General features: G+C 40.6%; 3 protein-coding genes across 3 annotated transcripts; all 3 read left to right on the plus strand.

Annotated features, from left to right (window-relative positions):
- The first annotated feature begins 4983 nt into the window (after positions 1-4983).
- Positions 4984-5418, plus strand: LOC117469576 (histone H2B 1.2-like). The gene has a single exon (XM_034114017.1). The coding sequence runs from the start codon at positions 4997-4999 to the stop codon at positions 5375-5377; it is 381 nt and encodes a 126-aa protein (XP_033969908.1). The 5' UTR covers positions 4984-4996; the 3' UTR covers positions 5378-5418.
- Positions 5419-6955: 1537 nt separating this feature from the next.
- Positions 6956-7369, plus strand: LOC117469563 (histone H3-like). The gene has a single exon (XM_034114001.1). It carries the CDS (start codon positions 6962-6964, stop codon positions 7367-7369), a length of 408 nt encoding a protein of 135 aa, XP_033969892.1. The 5' UTR covers positions 6956-6961.
- Positions 7370-9933: 2564 nt separating this feature from the next.
- Positions 9934-13678, plus strand: LOC117469541 (histone H2A-beta, sperm-like). The gene is made up of 3 exons (XM_034113968.1): positions 9934-9942; positions 11047-11151; positions 13394-13678. The coding sequence occupies exons 1-3, from the start codon at positions 9934-9936 to the stop codon at positions 13676-13678; spliced, it is 399 nt and encodes a 132-aa protein (XP_033969859.1).
- Positions 13679-20677: the final 6999 nt, after the last annotated feature.

Raw genomic sequence — 20677 nt, forward strand, 5'->3', positions numbered from 1 at the left:
TTTTACACACACGGAGTTTTGAGACAACCTTTCCGCCGGTCTCGGCTAAAATCTACTCGTGTCACTCGGTTATTTTCGGAAGCCACGTGATGGCCTGCTGATGACGACATTTCCGCATGGTTTTCAAAGTAAGAGCATGATGGTTTGTTTAAAGCGCTGTTTTTTTAATGAACAGCGGAACGTTAGATGCCATGGCCATGGGAAGTAGGGTGCTGAGGGTGCTGCAGCACCCCCTGACGGAGGACAGGGAATCTGCACGTCCACAAGATTAATGGAAATATAATACAAATATAATACAAAAAAAACTAATTTTCGGCATTGATGTAACAACATTCATAATTAAGTAAAGATAACACCCTTTTCACCCCGGTTACATTTTCCATTTCCCCTGAGAGGCTCAGTGAGGTAAAGGACTGTTTAAATAGTTCACTTTAGTCTAAGTTATCTCAGTGGGTCTCAAACGGTTTGGTCACAATTTATGTAAACAAATATTTCCAAGGCACTCCTTTATAATTATTAGGATAAATAAAAACAGGTTTGAAATCATTGCAATGTATACTATAGACAGTAAACCAAAAATATCCTTTAAAACTGGAGAGATTAAAAAATATGCATAAATAAATAACTGTTAACTACGTAAAATAAGATATAAATGAACAACAAAAATAAAGTACGTTACATTTATTTGTTATTGGCTATGGTAGGTTATTGGTTATGTTCACATACTTATTTGATTATTAAAATGTAAACCGATCTTCTTCATATGGTGTTTTAGAGTTGTACCCCCTAGATCCAGTCTCTTGTAATTATGCTCAAAGTGCTCCAGATTGAAGCATTTTACTTTAAAATGTTAAAAACAATCTTCCCGGGGGGGCATACCCCCGGACCCCCTTAGAGGATGTGACGTGTTAAAACATGTTAATACAATACTAAATACATTTTAAGCCTTTTTATATAAGCTGTCCAACATGTCAATAATGCGGCTTTCACACCAGTGCTTTTCCCATTCTAGCTCCGAGCTAGAGCTTTTCTGGTTCAGCTCCGGTTTCCCTTTTCTGCTCCCGCTCTGTTCACACCGCCCAGAGCCCGACTGGTGCTGCCGCTGCTGCGTCATGACGTCACCGTTTACATCGCTGATTTGCTCCCCAACGGCGCTCACAACAACAACAACAACAACAACAACAACAACAACAACAACAACAACAACAACAACGGGGGACTGCGTCGGGTCGATGATCGTGTTGCTTTTAATCATACGAAGCCAGATTAAATTAAATAACGACTTCTCCAACCTTATACTTTTCTCCAGAGTGCCGTGGTTCATTGTTTATTAATGTGTTTCAGCGGCATTTACCGACCGCTGCAGTGCTGGCTGCTCTTCCACGGGAGTTTATTCTCCCGTTAGCTCCGGGTTAGCTCACACGGCTCTAAAGTATTCACTGTCTGACTGTCACACAAGCAGCTGATACATATCCCCAGTTCCCCTTAAAGTGGACCTATCATGGTATATTTAAATGATATAGGGCCATACCTATATAAGGTATATTTATACGTTTCTGTTTTCAAAATACCAAACAGATCATGCATTTTAGCCATGCCTCATTTTGCTCAATTTGCACTTTTTTTTAGCTCTGCTCTGCAAGGGCAGATTCAGTGAGAACAGCACCATCTACTGGCCTGGCATATGTACTACAGCGTCTCCAGCGCTTTCGAACGGCAATGGTCATGGCTGTCTCCTCCTGATTGGTGGAGTTGGCCCAATAGCCGTAGCGCCACCGTCCTGACGTCAGGACAGTGTTCAAATCTGGATCAGTTTTTATCAGATCCGTTGCAGCCCCTTTTTTAGAGATTTGGGTATGGAGGAAAATAGAGAGGGTTGTGTTTTCTGACACTTGGTGAGTTCCCTGGATCACCGGGGACACATATTCATGTATACAAGACGTACAAAAGTGCATTTTGCATGATAGGTCCCCTTTAAGTTGCAGCCCATGTATTGATTCCATCCGATAGCTGCTATAATACAAAACAAAACGTCTCTCCACAATGATCAATAACAGCGAACGGATGGTCAAAGTAAGGTACAAATAAACAGAATCACACGAAGCCTGGTTAGTGTTGCCTGACTTTATAAAGTGTTTTTTTTTTTATAAGTGTGTTGTTGCCTTCTAGTCACTTTGCTCAGCGCTACTTCTTGTAGGCAGGCATGACGAGACTCTTCAGTCGACCCATGTTCAGGGGAGGTGGGTTTAGTTTCCTGCACGCCTCGACGGGGGGGGGGGGGGATGCCAGCTAAAATCTTGCCTAGGGCAGCAAATTGGTGTCATCCCCACAGCACCCTCCATTTGAAACATGTTCCCACGGCTATGTTAGATGCATTCTTTATCACTGTTACGCCCAGATCTAGGGGAAACTAGGCGCAGCATAAAATTGCCCTCTCCCAACTCTTCCCTCGTCCAAGAACATGGACACCGAGACAGAGAATGCCGTTTGGTCATTTTAATTACCAAAGTTTTTAACAAAGAAACGCAACAACCCACAAAACAAACAAATCTCTGAACACATATATATTGCCTAACAAATAAGAAAAATAAACGTACAGGCTTCTTACCTACTCTGACGTATAAACAGGAGAAAACGAGAATCAACCAAAAGAAAAGGGTTTCACACTTTTGCATAAATTAAAGCGTGTCCAACAAGGACAGGTTAAAGTAGTTTCTTTTCTGAGGTTTTCAAGACAAGCAAGAGGACCAGTATACGGTATAAGTAGGACACAACAGGACAGATACAGGAGGAGGGAACAATATCTACACACAAATGACATAACGACCCAGGGTCGTAACAATCACCATCATCATCATGTTACAGTGATACAGTTAGTTTGTGTTAGTCTATTGGTTCAACTTTCTTCATTGTTTTTTTTGTATTCAGTCAAGCGGGTCAAAGTTACAAAGCACTTCACATCTTGCTTTTCTACAGATTACCTTACCACTGCACTGGTAAGGTAAAACTAGGCCGGTTAATAACGTATTTAGGTCAGCCTTAGTAAGGCTACATTAAATGCATATATTCCTGTCTATTGCTTTCATTTGTATTTAATGTTATTGTTTCCACACATTTCACAATTTGGGATGAATGAGGTATCTATCTATCTATCTATCTATCTATATATCCATCTATCCATCCATCTATATATCCATATATCCATCCATCCATCTGTCTGTCTGTCTGTCTGTCTATCTGTCTGTCTGTCTGTCTGTCTGTCTGTCTGTCTGTCTGTCTATCTGTCTGTCTGTCTGTCTGTCTGTCTGTCTGTCTACAGATAGATAGATAGATAGATAGATAGATAGATAGATAGATAGATAGATAGATAGATAGACACCCATGAAACAGAACTGTAAACAGATGTACTTTTTCTTTATGGATATTTTACAAATCACTCCCCTTTTTAAACTGTATTCTTGTTTTACTGTCATATAGTATTTCATACCTGTTTTTCATTTATTCTCTTATTGTTTTATAGCCTAACTATAATGATCATATGAAGTGTGCCTCGGAAATACTTGTTTACATAAATGGTGATCAAACTGTTTTGAGACCCACTGAGATAACTTAGACTAAAGTTAACTATCTAAACACTGAGAGTCCTTTACCTCACTGAGCTGACGTTATCTGACAGGAGAGGACTTTCCTTTCACTTAGTTGTAGAAACAGCTTCTAATATCGGTTAGCGCAGCAACAACAATCTTGCTCTCTCTCTCTCTCTCGCTCGCTCACTCGTGCCACACAGACACACACGGAGCCGAGCTTGAATGAAACACCCAGAAGTAGGCTACTTGTACTGTACTGTAGCAGCATATCATTTTCGTATCAATCATTTTTCAAATTACGAAGTTCACATATATTATATTATACGGACGGACAGACGGACAGACGGACAGACGGACATATAGATAGATACTTCATTCATCCCAAATTGTGAAATGTGTGGAAACAAGTATAAACATAATAACATGAAATACAAATGAAAGCAATAGACAGGAATATATGCATATACAGTAGAAAGGACACAATGAATATTATAACATTTGATGTAGCCTTACTATGAAGGCTAACCTAAATACGGTGCTTTTTTACAGATGACCTTATCTGTACTGGTAAGGTAAAACTAGGCCGATTAATAAGATGTGAAGTGCTTTGTAACTTTGACCCGCTTGACTGAATACACAAAAAACAATGAAGAAAGAGTTTCCTCTGGGCTGCTTCGCTGCCAGCTGCTCCGGGACCCGAAAGTGGCAGAGCCTGTACTTCAACATCAATGCATACGAATGTGCTCGATATATGCTGTATTGAACCAATAAACTAACACAAACTAACTGTATCACTATAACATGATGATGATGGTGATGAAGAATGCATCTAACGTTCCGCTCTTCATTATAATACAAAAACAGAGTATTAAACAAACCATCATGCTCTTACTTTGAAATCATGCGGAAATGTTGTCATCAGCAGGCCATCACGTGGTTTCCGAAAACAACCGAGTGACACGAGTAGATTTTTTGCCGAGACCGGCGGAAAGTATGTCTCAAAATTCCGTGTGTGTAAAAAGACGATCCACAAGCAGAGATTTGAGATCCACAAGCAGAGATTTGAGATCTGCAAGCGCATTTTTGGTTGACAAATACAAAATGGATTCACAAATGCCTGATCGAAAGTTGTCAATGTTAAAGAGATATTCACAGATCTTTTTTTTATTTGTGAAAATATTTAGCGTATTTGCAGATCCGTTTTACATTTGCAAATTTATTTGTGAGTTTGCAAATCTTTTAAATGCATTTGTGGATGGTGTTTTACATTTACAAATCACATATTTACACACAAATTATTTTTCTGTTCACACAAATAATTATGAGACATATCTATGCCCATAGGTGGCTATAAATATACCGCTCTGCCCGGCGCAGTCATCAGCTCTATCAGACCTCGACCTGTAATCATGCCTGCAGACGCACCCCCCGTGAAAGCGGCCAAGAAGGGCTCCAAGAAAGCCGTCGCTAAGACCGCCAGCAAGACCGGCAAGAAGAGGAGAAAGTCCAGGAAGGAGAGCTACGCCATCTACGTGTACAAAGTGATGAAGCAGGTGCACCCCGACACCGGTATCTCCTCTAAGGCCATGGGCATCATGAACTGCTTCGTGAGCGACATCTTTGAGCGCATCGCCGGGGAGGCCTCCCGTTTGGCTCACTACAACAAGCGCCGCACCATCACCTCCAGGGAGATCCAGACCGCCGTCCGCCTGCTGCTCCCCGGAGAGCTGGCCAAGCACGCCGTGTCTGAGGGCACCAAGGCCGTGACCAAGTACACGAGCTCCAAGTAAACCCGACACACCGCAAACAACGGCTCTTTTAAGAGCCACCAAACCCATCCAAAGAGCTTATCCTGTTATATTTAGCGATAGTAAATGGACACATTTATATTACATGTCGTGCCTCTGCCACCACAAACTCAAGAACTCAAGCAACAATTCAAATTGTGTTTCTTGCTGACATTTAAAGCATTCACTCTGAATGATTGATACAGGTAATACAAAGTGATTGTGTTTAAGAAGAGAACACTTCACCATTTAGTAATGTCAAAAACACAAAATGCTTTGCTTGTTTGAAATAAATAATACAAATTAGTGATGTGTCGGTCGCGAACGAGCCGATTCTTTTGAACGGCTCTTTGGTACGAACGAGGGGAACCGAGTCCTACTTTGTGAGAGCCGTTCTTGTTATCGTTCAATCGTTGGTCCGCACTCACTGCCTGCCAAAATCCACTCGCCTTTTAAAAAGCTTGATTTTGTTCCCCAAACGTATTCTGTGAAGATCCGCCCCTACTCTGTTTGGTAGGTTTCAGCACGAGGAGTGAGATGGGGTGGGTCTTAACGGAATACGCGAGAGAGAGAAGTCATAACAAGTGGTACAGGACAGGTAGACAACGTGTTTTTCGGATGGTAAATGAGCCAAACGCGAAAACGCAGCAGCATTTGGATTCACTTCAACCAAAACCCAGGCAGTGATAAAGCGCACCATTTGTAAAGGCAAAATATCCTTTAAAGCAGGATCAACAAATAATCTCCATCGCCACTTAAAAACACAGTATCTAATATTAAGAGTTGCATGAATTTCATTCAAGGCAAGGCAACTTTATTTACTTAACACATACAGAGGGTAAATTCAAAGTACATTCACTGACATGATGACATGGATATGGCGCCACCTTGTGTCATGTTTACAATGCCGATTATTGACATTAGGTCTGGCAATACAGTCAATCATTATCCTGGTGATTATTTTGCAGATAAACCTAGTAACCTTAAAAAAACGGCTCTTTTGAACGGCTCTTTTGAACGGCTCTTTGAAAGGAACGGAGCCATAAGATCCGGCTCCCTTCAAAGAGCCATAATTCCCATCACTAATACAAATAAACTCATACTTTTATAAAGGGTTCTAATTTTACTGCAGAAGTCCATGATTAATGTCTTGCTTTCACACTGAAAGGTGGTGCAATTTAAAGACTGTTTCTGCAACACTACATGATCAATTAATGATTTATTTTTGGATCCCAAACGTTAATTCTCATATTTAACGTTTGGGAGTTGACTAAATTCTCAATTTTTTTCACAAAAATAGAATCATAGTTATACTTTAGAAAGGGACAATTCATTTTTGCTCAGCTCAACTAAACAAACCTAAGGTTTTATTATACAAAATCATAAACAAAACCAACGTTTATTTTCGAGAGTCCCCGGATCATCCCCTGTGGAGGAGTGGTTTACTTTGTCCAATAGTAAAGCAGCTACAGCGCACGTGTCTCCCGGCCTGCTCCGGCAGCTCCGGCAGCTCGGGCAGCTCCTTCATAAATCCGCTGCTCACAGACACAGCACTCCTCCTCTCGCTGTGAACATTGAGAAACTACAATGGCCAGAACCAAGCAGACCGCCCGTAAATCCACCGGAGGAAAGGCTCCCAGGAAGCAGCTGGCCACCAAGGCTGCCCGTAAGAGCGCCCCGGCCACCGGCGGCGTGAAGAAACCTCACCGTTACAGGCCCGGTACCGTGGCTCTGAGGGAGATCCGCCGCTACCAGAAGTCCACCGAGCTGCTGATCCGCAAGCTGCCCTTCCAGCGCCTGGTGAGGGAGATCGCTCAGGACTTCAAGACCGACCTTCGCTTCCAGAGCTCCGCCGTCATGGCTCTGCAGGAGTCCAGCGAGGCCTACCTGGTCGGCCTGTTCGAGGACACCAACCTGTGCGCCATCCACGCCAAGAGGGTCACCATCATGCCCAAGGACATCCAGCTGGCCCGCCGCAGCCCGGAGAGGGCTTAGTGACTGAGGCCTCCTTCACACGGGAACGTTTGCGTTTATGCACAGTATGCGTATTCAAAAAAGTCTTCCGTTCACATGCATTCGTTTCATTTAACGTGTCTGTTCAAACGAGACCGCTGGAAATGCTGTAGTACATATGCCGGGACTGTAAGTGGCGCTGTAACTTCCGCCAAAATACACCAAAAGCAGCGAAGAAGAGCAGCCTGGAGCAGCCCCGCAGCAATGTTGCCATGGCTACCCTTCTGTTTATGCCCCGCGGTGTATTTAGCAACATGTAGTTCATGTAATTCTCCATGTCCACTTGTTGCTGATGGTTGTGGTAGAGGAGCTGTAGATTTTGCACTAATATCTGTAGCATGGTCAGTAGCAGTAGCACTAGCAGTAGCTACTGACAGGAGGAAGTGTGTGTGGCGATTGCTGGTATTCAGCGGGATATAGTAATTTCCACAGCATATGGATAAATGCAACGGGGAAGTTAACTGAAAGAAACCGAATCTGTGGATATTGCATCGACCGCCCAAGAAGCACGTCTCCGTGGAGAGGACGCGCTCAGAAAGAGAGATATTCTCTACAAACACCGGGTGAGATCGCTCCTCTGGGACACGCCGGTCCTCTGCCTACAAACAGGCGCAGGAGCAATGAACAATAATGGCCTGGATTAGGCAGTAAAGACAAGTTTGGTGTATCGCAGAGCGGACTTTTTAATTTTGTTTGTGTTGTTTGGCTGGAAAATTGTCAATATAATGGATCAATGCATGAAATCTGACTCTGTTTATTTTGTTTAAGGAGTATATTGGGCGTTAACAATTCTGGTTTGCCTTTTATAATATTATTTCATTCAAGAACCCCCACGCGAAACTATGCAGATACAAGCAGTTTTCTCCTCGTGTAAACGGCGCCTGAGACCAGGGGCCTCATTTATAACGCCTTGCGTAGGATTGACGTAGGAAGGTTGCTTACGTAGTACAAAGCACAAAAATAGGTACATAAATTTTCCGCCATTTTCCGATTCACAAAACATTGCGTACCGGCGAGGGAAGTGCGTACGGCACTCCCTACGCCTGTTTCCCTTGATAAATCACAATCGACTCGTAACGCCCATATTTGCCTATAAATAGTCAAAGAAACGCCCATTCATTCATTCATTTTGACTGACTGCATGAAGAAGATCGCAGGAAATTACGATAGAACAGCTAAAAAAGACATCTCACACCATGTCAGATTTTGGTTATTGTGGGGAGGTCGAGATAAATCATATTGTTTGGTGGATGCAGTTTGAACCAGAGTAGCAGCATGGAGGTCGGATTGTCACCAAAATAAATAAATAAGTGGTCCGAAAAAAGTTAATGACAAAAAAAATACACATAACCTTCCTCGGGCAGTGTGTTTGTCCCGGGGACAGGAGACACCCCCTTGATGAGAAACTGTAAGAAATGATCGGGGAATCCCTCCGGAGTGTAGTCATGACGACTGGATCTGAATTATTTTTGTTGTATGTGGTGGTTTGTGTTCCAGCTGTCGATCAGCAACTATATATCCATAATCCACCAGTTAAAGGAAATACAACTAATGTGTTGTGTTATATTAGCTGTACAATTTACAACATATGGTGTTCGTAGTTTCCATACCTCCTGTGTTTTACGAACGACTTATCAAGTCTTGGCAAACGGCATAAAACACGATTAAACGTGATAGTATATAAAACGATGCTCGTATCTACAACCTATAGAAATGCAAAACGGCGTCAGTTTAGACGTAATTCTGTCCTCCTGCTTACCGCATCATTTATGAGAAAACATTTCATAACACAACATATTCGAGGTGGTTTTAAATAGCATATCCGTATTTATTTATTTCTCCAAGTTATGTTTTTGTGTGCACTGAGGAGTCTCAAACAGGCGTTTGTTTAATCATTTAAAGATTGGCTTTAATCAATGTTTGAAAATGAATTCTTCATATTTGATAAATGAGAGGTAACATTTTATTTATGGTATTATTTCCACATATTTCTCTCCATTCTTCCTTCTGCCAACGGTGTCGCAGTTTCTCGTCTCTCCCGTTTGTGTGCTTAGTGCGTATGCATGGGTTAGAGTTTGCGTGGAGGACAGCACATTTTCCCGTCAAGTTAGTATTTTATAAATCGCAAACATTGCGTAGAAACTGGCGTATGCCATTTTTTGAGCGTATATCCCTTTATAAATGAGGCCCCAGGACACCCAAACACAACGGCTCTTTTAAGAGCCACTAAACCTTTTTTAAAGAGTTACAATCCTACGTTATTATAATGATTACACTGGTTCATATTTTACTTAGTTTACTGAACCGTGATGAATGAAACAAGGGAAATTGTTGAGGTTTACTGAAGTTACAAAGACATTAATATATGAGTAACAGGTCAGTGTAAACACAAGCTAATGTCAGTCATGAATCATTCAAACTATTTATATAACCATGTAATGCAGTTCTGAAACATAAGTAATAGGAATATTCCCTAATAGCTTTTGGGGAAGGTTGTTTAAGTTTACTAAAATATATCGTTACAACTGTTTCACTTTATAGAAACTATGGAACAGGTGAGTAGAGCAGCATTGAGTTTCTTATTCTGTCACTAAATTATCCAAATTAAATGTTTCTCATTATTTTAGTCAACCCTAAACAAATGAATATCACCTTTTAATAATGACCTTACATGGAACAAAGTTCAATTCACTTCAGAAAATCTAATCTGTTTTGAGAAAAAACTAATAATAGTTTATAGATAGGAACTTTCCATCCTACTGAAAAACAGTGGGATAGAGATTTAAAGGGTGAGTTGGAGTTTAGTCCAACCTTTCATTTGGTTGGTTTATCCTTATTAACTCATATATTATTATTGTGAAGGTAATCAAGAACCATTCCTATAACAATCTGACAACAGAACATTTCATATCAACTTCCATTCATGTAAAGGTAAGAACGATACTAAAATAATAAAAGGCCATAATATAGTTTGTTACTATGCCAATAAAAAAAGTTCATAACATTGTGATTGAGGCAAAGTGACCAAACGGATCATTATGGATTACTTGACTGTATTTGGCTGTAGTTCAATAGTTCTACCACCAAGAGGTTTGATGCATCAGTCAAATAAGAAGGCAACTTTTACATTCATTTCACAACAGAGTCAACTATGTTCCTAAAGAATATGACATCAATCTCATAATGAACAATTGTTATGATGAAGAATATAATGAAGACTTCCTGATCATTAAAAATGTACAAAACACCTGTAAGTATTATTGGTGATTTCTATCATATTGTATTACCTTGAAACAGAACTTTGTCACAGTTATAAGTTTGTATTAAAACTGGGAATATTGACTATTTAAATTACACCATGTTCGTTTTAGTTTGTAATTTAAATAATGAGTGTCTTTCCTTTAAAACAGATAAAGGCTAATATTTGGTCTCTAGTGATCATCTGTCAGTCTTATCCAAACATGAGTGTGTTTGCAGATACCACAATAACCTCTATTTCATCCAGATGTAATCATAAGAGCTGTCTGATTTTATTTCAGGTTTCTAACCGAACACTTACTCTCTACATATATGTGGCTCAGTGGATAGAGTGCTGGACTTCGAATCAGGGGGTACCAAGTTCGAGTCCCACTGCAGTTGCTAAGAAAACCCCCGTGAAGAAGGCCACAAAGAGCCCGAAGAAGAAGGTGGTCAAGAAGGCAGCCTCCCCCAAGAAAGCTGTGACCCCCAAGAAGGCAGTGACTCCCACGAAAGCTGTGAAGAAGGTGGTTAAAGCCAAAGCTGCAAAACCAGCGAAGAAGTAAACGTTAGCTCCTCATCAGAAGGCTCTTTTCAGAGCCACCACATGTCCTCCAGAGCTCTCTCCTGAATGTTTCATCTGTTAAAACATGTGAATAAGAGTGGAAGTTGTGCTATTTATTAATTGATATTTTGTAAGCGACAAATCAGAGGAAGACAAAAGCGCATACATCATGATATAATGCAAATAACATTTACATTGTTTTGAAAAAAATATATCAAAATATTTCAGATATGTTTAGACTTTATAAACACCTAGTGACACATTTATTTTTTTAAATATCGTCAAAGAAATTGAAAATGACAAACAGCTTTGGGGTACATCACAATTCCTTTATTTGTCCCAAACAGGAAAGGTACACTATAAAATACAGCACTACAATTTTAAAATAAAACCTGATAAAGAAAACAGGTATACATTCAGCTGGATATGAATATGAGGAGTACGTCCACCCTCAGACTCATCCGTCCTCGGACAGTCCTCTGTGCCTGGAGCCATCAGGGTGAACAGCCAGGGGCCAAACCTGTAACCCAGTGACAGTAACTGTACTGTTTGTACAAAGACCTGCCCACTTACATGTAAATATATCTAACAATCCAAACCCAAATATGTAAATATCTTAACAGTTACTATATTATTTTATTTGTGTATCATTTTCTATCCTTGTGAATCTGTACTGTCCTGTGTTTCACTCTCACTCTGTTTCTGCTCCACACAGGGATGAATAAAGGTCCATTTTATCTTACATTACATTTAGCTGACGCCAAAGCGACTTACAATTACCAATTACAGGGACATTCTCCCCGGACTAACTAAGGACTAAGTGCCTTACTCAAGGGCACACTAGTGGTGGTGTTCCTGGCGGGATTTGAACTCACAACCTTCCAATCTTCAGCCCACCTCACTATCCATTAGACCACCACTAACCCCTTCCCTATCTCCTTCTTTATGAAATGAGTGTAACATGTAGAAGGAAGTGTGGGAGATAACAAGTAAACATAGAGTTAGATACAGATTCTTGTCCCAGCCAAAGATGGAATAACTAAGAAGCAGGCAGTATCAGTAATAATCTCAACGAGGAATGTATCGCACAACAATGTGGAAAGAGATTTTCAAGAGGTAACAAATCAATTAAACAAGAATGAATCAGAAGTAAACTGTTTCATAACATCCTGCTCTTACATGTAGTACAAGTAGTACTAATAAGTGATATTATATATAATGATATAACACTCAGTCTGTGACATCCTTATCCACCTTTTCATGAAGGCCCGAGCCAAGGCTAAAGGCCCTGACACACCAGGCAGTCACCAGAGAACTCGCCGACACCCGACACCGACAGTTCCATCGACGAGTTCTCCTGCGTCTTGGCCGTGTGTCGCACTGAAATCACCGCAAAGACTTCAGCCGAGCACGTACGAACTGCGCATGCGTGAGTGGCAATAACTCTCCTTACCAGCAGGCGGCGGTAGTGTGTATTCGTCATTCAAAATAGGCAACAACCGGAAGACAGAGAAGAAGAACAGACTGATATAAACAAACAAATAGCATGTGCGTTCCATTTTCACTCTCGTCCATCGAAAACATGTTTTAGAATATAAAAATACATGAATGATGAAATGAGCACATAAAGTGCAGACATACTATAAAATCACAGTTAATAGACCTGCATCTGATGATCGCAGTGTTCTGGCGGGTGTGTAGTTTATTGAGTCAGCAATGTAATAATGGCCACTTCTTGCTAAATTTACGATGAGATGAAAAACCGGACTTGACCAAACAAATCACGGAGCTCTCAGCAGAGGACAGCCGGGGACGCTCCCGCCGATATCAGAGATGTCCCTGCTATGTGTGGGAGGTAAGAGAGGACATTTAAGGGCTATGTTTAATGTCTTTAAGTATCACCTGCTGGTGTTTAGCTGCTGTCCTGTGCCTTAAATCGTTTGTTTACGTCCCTCACTTCCGTTTCGCTTCTCATTTGCTAGCTGAACAGCTGATCAGAGTGGTTTCTTGGCCCGATAGCTTGTGTCCGACACCCGGCCGATTCAACATGTTGAATCGGCCGGGTGTCGACCGTGAAAGGCCAAATAAGGCGTGTCACGGCCGAGGGTTCGGGACACACCAAATTGACTTTGGGCGACAAGGAACCCGTTGTCGCCAAACAACGCAAGACGGCCGATATCGGCCTGGTGTGTAGGGGCCTTTAGACCCGCTCCTCCCGGGCCGGGCTCCAGTTCCCCGTCGGCCGTGTCCACAGGCATCTGAGGAAGGGTAACTACGCCCACCGTGTCGGTGCCGGAGCCCCGGTGTACCTGGCCGCTGTGCTGGAGTACCTGACCGATGAGATCCTGGAGCTGGCTGGAAACGCCGCCCGGGACAACAAGAAGTCCCGTATCATCCCCCGCCACCTGCAGCTCGCCGTCCGCAACGACGAGGAGCTGAACAAGCTGCTGGGAGGAGTGACCATCGCCCAGGGAGGCGTGCTGCCCTAATAAGGCAGCATTAACACAAGAATAGTTATTCTCCCATAATAACACTTAACAAATATGATCTATTCTTATGTAACAAGACATGAAACTACAAGTGTTAATTGTGTCTAATTAACTCAAAATTAGGTATTTCTATCTAAGAACATGTTCCCTATCCTAAAGTGAAGTCTTGTTCATAACCAATAAACTAGTAATTTGACTCTAATTGACCTGAACAGGTTCCCTATTCTAAAGTTGCCTCCTCTTCACACTTTGTAAATACATTATAGCACACAACTATTGAAATTAACCTCAACAGTACATGAACAAAGTAGGCACACGTTGAAATATCTGTTTTATTCCAATGTAACCACTTAAGAGAGGTGTAAGGCTTACACTTACACTTACAGTCATTGCTTTCTGACGGACTTGACCTTTTACTCTTCAGGTTGCAAAGGGAAAATTAGTAGCAGTCTACTCATGGATGTCTACTGCCATGCTATTCAGTTCACATTCTCCTACTTCCTGTACCCGGTTTCCTGTCTAACCTTCAGTACACATTTTACAAATATATAAATGTGCAAATATGAAACGTACAGGTCAATATCACCTTGCTATTGGTAGCTGAACTGTGAATACCCCAAAACGACCAAGGTACGTTTTAACCGTTTGTTTTTTAGTTCTAATTGAAACAAAAAAAAAAGCAGAAACGGGTCGTTTTTTTGTTTTTCAATTTTGCCCCAAAACGAAAAAATGGAAATTCAGCTCGTTTTTTCGTTTTTCTGTTTCTTACTGTTAAAACAAGTATACCACTCAATGTTTCGTTTCCATAGGTGGGTGGGACTCCAGTGCCTCCTTGCTTCTGATTGGCTAGTTTGCCCTATGCTTGCGCTGTACTCTTCAAAATAAAGGTTCTAACTCTTTGCCTTTACACAGTGCAAAAATGACAAGCGATAACATTATTTTTGGCCATACATTTTTCATAAGACTGATGAAGTTAGAATCAGTTGTAGTTACAACTATCCCAAATACTATGAAATACTTTTACTGTGTACTTCTTGATACTCTCCTGTCAAAGTACCCTCCATGGTACAACAATGCCTGTCTTGCTGCTATATGTGACGAGCAATACAAATACTTTTAAGTTCGAAGACTGATCATTTTGGACTCAGTAGTGACTACTAGCGCAAAGACTATAAAATACTTTTATTTTGTACTTTCAGAGAAATCCTCTGTCAAATTGTCCACCCTGAATACCCCATGCAGATGCTCCTGTTGTCTGTCAAACACAAGCAGAAACATTACTTTCCAAAAATGGAAAGTTATCTTGGTTCCGCTCCCCACGTGAAAAACAGGGTACGTTTAGTGCTGCTAATGTAATGAAAATGGCTAGTAGTGTTTTAGTTAAATGGATATTTAGATAGTCAACTAAGAAACATAAAGTACTTGAAACGTACATTTTGGTAACAATTTTGAATATGATCATTTTCTTGAGCTTTAAACTCCTGGGGTCAAAATGACCACCAAGGATAGAGGGTGTAAAGCAAATGTGAAGATAAAGGAGGGTTAAGAATACATTATATAGCAGTTTTTTGTTTTACAATATCCTAAAGTCTATTTTTAACACACTATTGAGTTGGCTTTTTCATTACATTTAAAATATAAATTGTACCTAAAATAATACTGAGTGGGCAGGGTATACATATTCACACCATTATGCAATCATAGAATATTTTTAGTTCGACAGATATTTGTCCAAATTGACTACAAAATAGTACAAATGCAAAACATAAAAACAAATGTTTTTTGGTGAGTGAAGTCCAAAGCCGTATTATAGATTCTTTGATTGTGTAATTACAAGGTGAGAGAAAATAGATCCACATCGTCCTATTCAACTTGTATCTTTCAATTTTTTTGTACATTTTTCTTAGAAAAACCTTTTCTAAATGAAAGTAAATTATTTAAAAAGGTTGAGTCAATATAAGACTAAAATAGTTGAAATTGAACGTAAACTGTGTCAAACACCACTCCTGAAATTGACTTTGGTTGAAGTTTATTATAATATTGATATTATATAAAGATCTATATATAACATTGATTAAGCCTTACAGGTTCCTTTTAAAATATATATATTTTTTGTATAATGTTCTGGTGCCTTATTTTCAATTTGAAAACACATGGCAATTGTATTAATACAGCAGATGAAAAGATTAGCAGGAGGATCAATTCTTCATGGGTGTCATTGGCTCTCTAGATAAAGGCAGTATCTGTTTGCTAACCTCAGATATTTATTTATTTAAATAAGTGACCTTTGAATACATATTGCAAACATCGCCTTAAAAAGGTGCAGGAAAAGGACTTCAAATATTACTTAAAGACTGGACTTTTTAATTCAGTAAAGAGAAGAGAAAAGAGAATAAAGGAAAGAAAATCGTTATAAGGGGTGATGTAACATTAATGAGAGACATAATATGGCTAATAGGCTGTGGCTGATCGTGCGTTGATCTTCGGATCAGGGGGGGCACTGGTTCAATCCCCACTGCAGTCAGCATGTCGTTGTGTCCCTGGGCTTCACCCCAAATAGCTCCTGTGAGGATTGTCTACAGTATTGAGTGTATGTAAGTCGCTTTAAGGTAAAAGCAACTAACAAGTGACATGTAGAGGTCAGTGGCAGGGTCATTTTTTGATCATGGGGCATCACCCTTGTACAGCATCAGGACAATATCTCTATGGAGTCAGACACTGAAAGTGTGCTGGAGGCTGATGCGTTGACTGGGACAGATGGAAAGATGAGGCTGATGAGACTGAAGAATCTGCGAGGAACGAACTAGGGGCAGAGAAATAATCATATTTTAACCCTTTAATTGCCAGACCAAGAAGAAATCTATGGACAAATGATTTCTTTGCATTTTGTTATCAAATAGGACAAATAACCACAAACAATTTTTATTTTTTTTACTGACCACACAGTTTTGTTTTTATGAGCCTCTACCAACTGGTCGAGCTGGCCTTGGCAAAAGTGCATTTTCAACAATCATCATATAGTACAGTATTTGTATACATCAAACTCAAAAACACAAACACAAGCAATATATACAACCAGATATATTCATAAAAAATTATAAATTATAATTGTAAAACAAAAAAGAAATGGAAAAAAGTAATGGAAAGTGTTTTTCATTATAAAAAGTTTGGCCTAACAACAAACAACTGGCCTAACAGCAAATGTCTATATCCTGTGTTGGCCTAACTTGCTCATCTGTGTGCAACTTTGGGCTGCATTTCATGCATGAAAGGTGCTATATAAATTAGTATCACTCTTTCACTCTGAGACTCATAAGGCAGCACTAGATTTAGTAATATTACCATGAATCTAGCCATTTATTTACCATATTTTATTGGAAAACATCTCTGAAACTCTGAAAAAGTCGTATTGCTAGTTTACAATATGAAGGCCAATTCGACCGGTTGGTTGAGCATATTTTCAAAAAAATAATTACACCCTTGTTACAAAAATGTTTTGTGCATCAAGTTATATAATAATGTTCAGTCAGTGCTCTGACACTAAGATATGTCAAAAATGATATGGTTACCTTACAAAAGTTGACCAAAAAGAGTGATTTCTTCAGGAGTGATTTTTAGCATGCCAACTTTCTCAGTGGAAGCTAGCTGAAGGGCATTCTGTTCGAACCACAGTGACATCTAGAGGTTGTTTTGTGCATAACATGTCAACCAAAACGATAGAGCTGGCTGAATCAGATGGAGTTACACTTTTTTATTTATTTTTCAACAAGATATCAAAACACAAAATGTGCTCTACCAAATGGTGGCGCTGGCTGCTAAAGGTTAAGACAGCATCATCATAAGAGGCCAACAAGAGTGACAGGGTGTGTCACTTTGCTGAAGGATAGACCAGCTATGCAGGATATTCTCTGAAGATTTCCCAAGGGCTAAAAGCTGCTGCTGGAGTACTGACTGGAAGTAGTGCTGATATCATGTCTACCATATCCTCTTAAAATACTCTGTCCAACAATATAAGTCTAATGACACATTTTTATTTAAGATGCATTCTTGTACTAAGGAGGGGAATTTGAAAAAGAATACCTGAAAAAGTACTTGTTGGTGTAGTTAAATTAGTATACTGAGTCAAACAGTATCACTCTCATTAAGAATTTATGGCAGAACATCATTCTATCTCTCATCAAAGATAGCAGAAAACATGCATTATTGTACTCAAGAGGGGAGTTTGACAGAGTACACAGTAAAAGTACTGTGAATAGTATTTATCAATCCTCAACCTCCAAGCTATTTTAAAGGGCCCATGTCATGGCCATTTCCACTGATCATAATTACATTGTTGAGGTATACTAAAATAGATTTATACTGTGCAATTTTCCAAACTCACATTGGTTTCGCATACAGCATCTCTGTCAAGCATGTGTATTCAGCAGTATTCACTTTCTCCACTAAACGACTCGTTGGAGCTCTTGCCCCCCCCTCCCTGTGAGCCTAGTGTGCTCCGATTGGTCAGCTCGGCCACTCGTTCTGATTAGTCAACCACCAGAGAGGCTGCGCCCATGTCAGTGCTTTTCCCGGCTGCTCTCAGCGTAACATCAGTCTTATCATGGCGTCGGTACAGCGGTATATTTTATATACATATATATTTTTAACTGTTGTTATAGAAGAGTGTGACGGCCTCAGGGCCTTTGTCTTACGGTGGGGTGGAGCTGAAGAGGGTAATCAGCGCGATCACGGACACCTCCGTAGCCGGTGCTATTAATCCCAGCGGCCCGGAGTCTCTCTCCAAAGCGGCTGCAGAAGGACGAACTGAGCGACCCTCTCCCCTCGACCACCTGTCTCTGCATTTACCACAATAAATGTGCCGTGGTTTTGTAAACTCGTGTATGTCTCCTTGTCTTTCCGTTGTGGCCTACGAGCTACTCTCATAACAAAGAGTAAGTTATTTTTACCCGTTATAAACTACTACTGTTTGATGAGAAATCAAATCATGGTTTGCTATATATGAATTCAGGGAAGAAAGGATAGGCCTACTAAGTATTTCCATTAAACTTTATTTTTAGAAATGTACAAAATGAACATAAATATACATATATACACGGTATATCATCCATTCCTCCTCCTCGCATCTTGCCTGCGCACAGTCGGTGCGGTGCCTTTTAGCACCCTCAGTAGTAGTAGAATCCCTTCCCCGTCATGGATTGTCCGCCAGGATCTGGCTGGACGAAATCAAATGCAAATCACAAAATATTAGAGAAACTTAGTTGTTTTAGATTCGTTAGTAGTAGTTGTGTAATGAACAGCTTGCCTGCTAATATGCTAACCTAGCTTTGTTTACCTTGGTAGCTAACACGATATGAACGTTAGCTTGGAGGAAAGGCAACTATAATGCAGTGTAATAAAACTACTATGAACAAAAGCTAGTGGTTCATATTAGGCTAGCAATAACGTGTTTATAATTGCAATCGTATACGGGTATTCTGCTACGTTCGGTCATACAATGTAACTTGCATGAATACATTGTTTTGCGCTAGCATACAGCTAGCCTCGTTAGCTACATGCAGTATATGTACGGTCACAATGTACGGTAAATCACAGTACAGTATACTGTATGAGTATTCCGTGTGTGTGACTGCAGACATTCTCCTGCCATGACAAACATGTAAGGCCATCTGCTGACATTGTAGTTGATATATTTAAACGCTAGCAACGTAGCATCACAAAAATGTTTTTCTGACCAAAACTAGCTCTAGCTCCGTGTGTTAGATCGCTACGCCAGCTATAATGTAATTACGTTTCGCGACTGACCGGCAAATCACCCGGAGTATACTGTCAATAGGTATTTTGTGTGTGAATGCAGACATTCTCCTGCTATGAGATACATGTATGCAAGGCCATCTGCTGATATTAGAGTTGATATATGGAAACTCTAGCAACTTAGTTAGCACAGTTAGCACTGTGTCAATGGCTTAGCAGTCCAACAGAGTTTACACATTTAAACAGTCTTGTTTGATAAATACACAAATAACAATGCAAACTTACAGGTTGTATACCCAGATCTTCCCCTGCTCCAAACGGTCCAAACAAGCTGTGCATATCCGGCCTCAAACTGGGCAATGTTTTGGAAGCTTTCGTCTGTGAAATGCCGGTTCTTCGAACCTCTGGAGGAGGAACACGACGCTGCTGGTGTGGCCATAGCTCTTCGGGATTGGTCCATTTCGTTCCGGGTACCGCATGACATCAGGCGGTACCCGGAACTAAATGGAAGACTCAAATGGGCAGTGACGTATCTCCAACGAGGCGTTTTGGGGAGGTATTTTCTGTGTTAGAGTTTTACTCGCTACAGGGTGTACTTTGAGGGTTTTGACTCTGCACACCGTTTACATGCATAAAAACCTTCATAACACACAAGGGGACGGGTAATAACCGGAAAAGCATGACATGGGAGCTTTAATATAGATTTGAAGAAAAAAACCTCGATGCTGACTTGACCACGCAAACGGGAAATACGGCCGCATCAATTCAGCAGTGTCAGTAACATCAAACAGAGAGATACTCTACTTTATAAGATATGGATTCATGGCTGACAGTGCAAGACAGACAGCCAGATAGACAGATCGCGAGACAGACAGACAGACAGACCAACAGACCGACAGACGCGCACACACATACGCACCCACACACGGACAGACTGTCTTCTGTATGTTTTTCATGTAGCCATATATTCAATGTATATTCGTGCAAACACGCACTGCAAAGAGTATGAACCTTTATTTTGAAGAGTACAGCGCAAGCATAAGGCAAACTAGCCAATCAGAAGCAAGGAGGCACTGGAGTCCCACCCACCTATGGAAACGAAACATTGAGTCGTATACTTGTTTTAACGGTAAGAAACAGAAAAACGAAAAAACGAGCTGAATTTCCATTTTTTCGTTTTCGGGCAAAATTGAAAAACAAAAAAACGACCCGTTTCTGCTTTCTTTTTAGTTTCAATTAGAACTAAAA

Source organism: Trematomus bernacchii, unplaced genomic scaffold (assembly GCF_902827165.1).
Source record: "Trematomus bernacchii unplaced genomic scaffold, fTreBer1.1, whole genome shotgun sequence".
NCBI lineage: Eukaryota > Metazoa > Chordata > Actinopteri > Perciformes > Nototheniidae > Trematomus > Trematomus bernacchii.